We start from the raw sequence: 6,000 nt of genomic DNA on the forward strand, positions 1-6,000 counted from the left end.
CACGTGTAATTGGCCTTCTCCACCAAAAAACAAGTCCTGAAGTTCCTGGCACATCCTCCGCCCGCATCTCCCTTCCCAGGCAGCAGGTCTGCACGGGAATTCGCGAGGCTGCCGCCGATCTCTCCCATCAGCCAAGCACGGTAGTTTCACCTACGGAAGGGTTGCTGGTGGTGTTGAAAGACAGAGGGAGTGTATCCAAACAAGCAGGCTCCTGAACTTTCTATACCAACAGCTACTCCGTCAAAACACCACTCCCAAGCCCTGCCGCATTTGACAACACCGGGAAAAGGGTAAAATGCGGTACAAGTGAAAACCAGGGCGCAGCCTGAAGGCAGTGACAGATTGAGACTCCCGTTTCACAAACCCTTTGAAGGACACGCCTGTCCATCACCGTGCACGCTCGCAGCCTGAAAGAGCTGCAGTCATCGATTGTAGGAACAGCTCGCTGCTTGATGTTTGTCACCAAAACGCGGCTATTTCAGGTCAGAGCTGAGAGAGAGATGAGGAAAAAAAGGTCGCTATTTGCTGATTAGTCTCATCTCAAGCACCACGCTGCACGTGCAAACGACAAGAGCTCACACAACCCAAGCATTTACCCGAACCTATACAACTGGAAGCATTTCACACCTTACTGGAGCTGGCCTCCCTCACTCCAGGGTCAAAATTACAGCTAAGGACAGCTACAGCTCTCTGTTTATAAAAGGAAACTTGCAAACCTTCAGCAGTCCTTCAGATTTCGGAATTATTCCCCATCCTGATGAAAATTAGCTCTATTCAAATGCTGCATTTTCCCCAGAAGTAACGTTCCTCATTCTCCCAAGGAATTATTGCCCAAAATCTCGTCCTAGGAAGAGATTAGATCCTCTTCCTAACCCAGCGCTTGATCGGTATTCCTGCCATCATGACGCAAAGCAAGACTTACTTAAAAGCTTCTCTGAAGCCAAACTACGTGGTTATTCTCCTAGACTTTAAAGGCATGCTTGGGTAAACAAAGGATCCAACCTAAATCTCGCAGTTTAAGTTCCATATTTTTCTAACGGCCGTACAAGATGGAAGCAAGACCCCAATGACCTGTTTCTGCTGCCTGGGCTGTTACATAAGTATTTTCCTAGAAACGCGATGCTCCCGTATTTAAGAGGAGCAGCTTTGTGGTTTTAACAGGCAAGATTTCTACCTAGGAGCAATGAGGCAACAGAGAGCTGTCAAGGGTAATGAGCGGAAAACTACTTATTCCTTCTGCTGCGTTCCTATGACTTGTAGCTGTCCTAATAAAGCTCACCGTGTCCCACAACGCCTAGAAGCGCCCTAGTCTCAGAAAACTGGAGTTGAAGAAGTTCAGCAGCAGGTCTTTACGGGCATTAGGTAACTTTTTGCCCATCTCTTTCTAGAATGCTTTCTTCCATACGAGCACTATTGCTCAAAAATGTTCTAGGCCGCACCGCCGGATTAACAACCCCATACTATTTGTGCCATCCTTTTCTCAACCGATTACATACCCTACGATCATCGGATTTTTTTGACTGTTGCTTTTCACCATCAACAGATGACGGACCAAAGCTCAGCAGCGCACCCAGTCCCCTACACATGCTTCTAAAGAACAGAATTTCAAGAATTTTTCCTTCCCACTTACACTGCCCATTGCTTGTTTTTATCCAAGGAAAAAAAAAAGAGGAAAAACAGCACACAGGACAACGAAACTGACTGCGACAAGTCACACCAAATACACTATGCAAACCGATCGACCTACTGCTGGCTGGTCCTTGCAAGGACAACACAAAATCAGCATCTTTTTTCCCCTCACCCCATCTCGAGGGCAGGCTGCAGTTATGCACAGAACACCTAAAACTCCTCTGCTTACAGAGCCTTTTTTCAATCTGGAAAAAAGGCTCCGTTTTCCAGCTTCTTTCTGCTGTGCACGACCAAAGAAATAACGCTAATTCAGCTGCTGCCATAAAAGGGTTTCTACAGGAAAGTATCTCTGCATAGAATCTTCTGTATTTTCCAGCCACGCATTATCCTCGACATCGATCTGCGCTTTTAGGCCTGATCGATCAGGAAAAGGACCCGAATGCCAAAACGCCTGCTTTCCATCGCAGACCACGAGGGCGTTACAGGTGCGGGCAGCCCCAGAGAAGCTCTGGGCTGCTACGGCCTCGTGCCGGACGCTTCCAGGCAGTTCTTCCCCTCGGGTTCGGCCGCGGTGCTGTGCCGGGGGCTCAGCGGGGCCGCGGCACCGGGGCACCACGGGGTTGTACAAGTACAACCGGCGGCACCATCTCTGGGAACAGCGCCGGCGCGATGCGTCTCTACGGAGGGAGGAAATAATGATGGTGATGATAATAATAATAATAATAATAAAAAAAAAACAGGGATTGGACTGAAATAGAGCAAAGGGAAGGGGACTTCTGGGGAGGAAAGGGGAGTGCTGGTGGCTGGGGTGCTGGAGGAGCAGTGCTGGCAGCCTGCAGGACCACGGACACGCCGCTCCCTGAGGAGGCTGCGAGCCCTGCAGCCTCCCATCCCTACAGACAGCTCCTTATCCCCGAACCACCCCAAAACCACCTCAAAACCCGCCCTGAAACCCTCCTCCGCCAGGCAGCCCGGCTTCCTCCGGCGGCCCCGGGGCCCGCAGCGCTCTGCGGCGCCGCCATGGCGCCCTGCCGGCCTCCGGCCTCCCTCCTCGGGGCCTCAGGGGCCCCCGGCCTCCCTCCTCGGGGCCTTCAGCCTCCCCCCGGCCGGTACAGCCGTTACAGGGCGGCCCCACCCGGCACAGAGGTGCTGGGGTCGGTGTGGCCGCGGTCGCCCCCCCCCACCCCCAAACGGCCCCCACAGCCCCCACACGGCCTCCCCTGAGGCGCCCCCCCCCCCCCCGCCTCCCCCTCACGCCGGCCCCCGGCTCTCACCCACGCTCCGGTAGCCCAGGATCGCGATCTTGCGGGACTTGGACGGCGGCATCTTGTCCCCCGGCCGGCCCCGCACCACATCAAGGGCGGCGGCTGCGGCGGCGGAGGCAGGCGGCGAGGAGGAGGAGGAGGAAGGGCGGGAGGCTGTGAGGGGGAGGCTGTGAGGGGGGGGAGGTTGGCGCTGAGGGGGGGGGGAGAACGCAACGTGGGGGGGGAGGCGGCGAGGGGGGGGGAAGCGCGCGCGGCACCGGCAACGGCGGCAACGGCGGCGGCCGCCCCACGTGACCGCCCGCCCCGCCCGGCCGCGCGCGTCAGCGCGTCACGGGCCCGCCGCCCGTCAGGGAAACGGGGGGGGGGGAACTTGCTGCGTCATCGTGCCGCCAGGCCACGCCCCCTCGGGGGGGGCGCGCGCGTGCGCGGGGCGCTACCGGCCGGCGGCGCGCAACGGTCGCTGAGCGCGCGCGCGGGGCTGAGGCGTTGGGCGCCCTCCTGAGGGGAGGAGGCGGGAGGTGGCTTCAGGAGCCCCCCCCCCCCCGCCGGCCAACGGCCCCTTAAAGTGCTTAAAGTCATCCCCCTTTGTTCCAATAGCTCCTTGCTGCTCATCACAGAATCCTTAAGGTTGGAAAAGCCCTCCGAGATCATCATCTGGCCCAACCACCCCCCTACCACCAACGTCACCACCAAACCATGTCCCCAAGCACCACGTCCAGCCTCTCCTTGAACACCCCCAGGGAGGGTGACGCCACAGTGAGGAAAAGTGTCGCCCTTTTTTTATTTGTTAACCTTTTTATCAGGTGAAACTCCAAGCTCCAGCAAGCTTCATACCTCAGAGAGCAGGTCCAGCGCTCACTGCATACTGAATTAAGGGAGAAGGGCTTTGTGAAGAAGCTTTTCCCCTCTGCTGTTACTTATTTTACACACATTCCACATTTTCTTGAAAAACGAACATTCTTGAGTAACAAACAGATTTTCCATGTGCATATTTTCTTTTGGGGACGTACATCCATATATCTGATGTGCAATTACACACACTATGTACAACTATACTAAATTGTTACTCATTATTATACCACATTATGTACTAAAGCAACCTAACAGTCAGATGATATTAGGGAAAAATGGTCTTGTCCCCGATGTCAGCCACTCGTTCTCATGTGCTGGCATTCCTCTGACCTGGTAAGAGGGCAGGGAACTACAGCAAAGAAACTACTTGTATGCAAAAGCCATTTGCTCCTGAAGATCAGATGAGCTCTACGGAGGTATCTACATTGTGGAGGATAGCCTGATTACACCCTTCATCCTCCGGATTATAGGATCTTCAGGGCTAAGTACTGGTAACCTGTGAATCGCCAGATAGGGTGGCCTTCAGTCAGTAGGTGCATGGTGAAAACTCAGTTATTTCATGACAAAAGAGGGGCTTATGTTCTTGGTCATGATACTGACAGCTGTGGGGGATGTTGTGTGTGCTCCTCCATGTACAACCTCTCTCCTTTCCACATACTACAGGACAGATCCCCCCCGTTTCATCCCTCTAGAGTACTACACTGTAAGGACTGGTACAATCCTGTCACACAGACGGATCTGGTCAGGTTGGGGAAGAAGAGTAACATGTAGAAACTCCATCTCTGTGAACAGCCACGTTGTTGAAAGCTCTCTGGAGGGGCCGTCCTGCCCGATGCAGAACTCTGTATTCCTTCTTGCCTTGTGTGGTGTATTAAAGGACACGAGACCTGCAGTAGCCATAGTGATCCAGCACCATTGATACTCACTGCCATCGAATCTCTCCGCAGCTGTGCTGTCATCTTTGCACCTGTTCCTTCTGAAATCACGTCATTGTCCAAAGTTTGGGCCATTTACCAAGCCAAGGACTGGAAGAACTGAGGTAGGAGTTACCTTGCAACAATATTAATGGATTTGGAAACCTGTGAAATCTGTGGGAGTCATCCTTTCAACCTCCCTAGCCTTACGTTTCATATGATTTGCCTGTAGAATGTAGGCCCTGTGCTTATCACTCTGCTCGAACCTCATCTACATTTTCAGACATGATATCCAGATCCTTCTGCATGCCCAGAGCAAGGAGTGGTAAGCACCAGTATTTTTTTCATTTCTCAGGGGTTTTTAGCTCCCTTCCTTGACACCTCTCTTTAGCTGCTTGGGTCTTTTCCCTTATTCTTTTTCTCTTATCTCACTCACCTTTGGGCTGTTGTCATTTTGTCTCATTTCTGTTAACTTGCACTTGTTCACTCTGTTTTTTTATTTAGGAGAACTTAGTACCACAGGTTCTGACCACAGGTTTCCCCGCCTCCCTTCCCCTTTACTGCCTTTAGCTGCAATGGTGTTGTTTCATCTTAGGGTAACATCCATGCTTGCTCAGCCCGAGGTGGGGCAGGAACCCAGAACTCACCCTTTGTGGCATCTTTTAAACTTGGGAAAAACCTCCTGCATCCTTTTCTTCCACTGGTTCTTTGGCAGGAAGTGACTAATCCTCATGCCGTGAGCATCTCAAGCGTTTTGTTTTGTCTTGACTGGGGCACTCGAAAGGGGCAGATGGGGAGCTCTGAGACCAGCTCCGACCTTTCCCCATACACGAGGACTTGGTGCTGTTGCTGAGTGGCCTTTGAGAACGCTCTGGGATGGTGCCACACGAGCAGCAGCGTAAGCAGAAAGGAGCTGATCTGCATCGTGAGACGGCTGTTGTTTTATTTCTAGTCGGGATAAATGGAAACGCTTCCTGGAATGCTCTACTGCAGCGCGAGAGCATAGCTTTAGCTGTGAAGCATATGTCACCATGTCTGATTAGTGCACTGTGCTTTATTTGGGCTGGTACTGCTTATACATTTTGGGCTGAGCAGCTTCACGCGCTCGCTACGCAGCCCTGCCCTGAAATTCTCTTCCCCTAACAACCTAGACCGGGTGCTCCAGGTGCGATCGCCGCAACGTGCTGAAGCAGCAGCAGCAGCAGCAGCAGCAGCATGGCTTTCCCTGTGCCCTCCCTCACACCGCTCCAGCTTCGTCATTCCTAGAGCACGTGCCAGTCGTCCTGCAAACAGCAAGGGAGTTCAGAGAGCGCTGGGACGTGCGGTGTATGCCACGCGCC

General features: G+C 53.4%; 1 protein-coding gene across 2 annotated transcripts in view; it reads right to left on the bottom strand.

Moving 5' to 3' along the window:
- The window catches only part of RHEB (Ras homolog, mTORC1 binding), a 40,517-nt gene extending 37,425 nt beyond the window's left edge, over positions 1–3,092 (bottom strand). For both annotated transcript variants that reach the window (XM_066991132.1, XM_066991131.1), the window contains exon 1: positions 2,904–3,092. In XM_066991132.1, the coding sequence (XP_066847233.1) occupies positions 2,904–2,955 (52 nt within the window). In that variant the 5' untranslated portion in view covers positions 2,956–3,092. The remainder of the gene's footprint in view (positions 1–2,903) is intronic.
- Between the last annotated feature and the right edge of the window lie 2,908 nt (positions 3,093–6,000).

The sequence above is a fragment of the Anser cygnoides genome, chromosome 2, assembly GCF_040182565.1.
Source record: "Anser cygnoides isolate HZ-2024a breed goose chromosome 2, Taihu_goose_T2T_genome, whole genome shotgun sequence".
Classification (NCBI taxonomy): domain Eukaryota; kingdom Metazoa; phylum Chordata; class Aves; order Anseriformes; family Anatidae; genus Anser; species Anser cygnoides.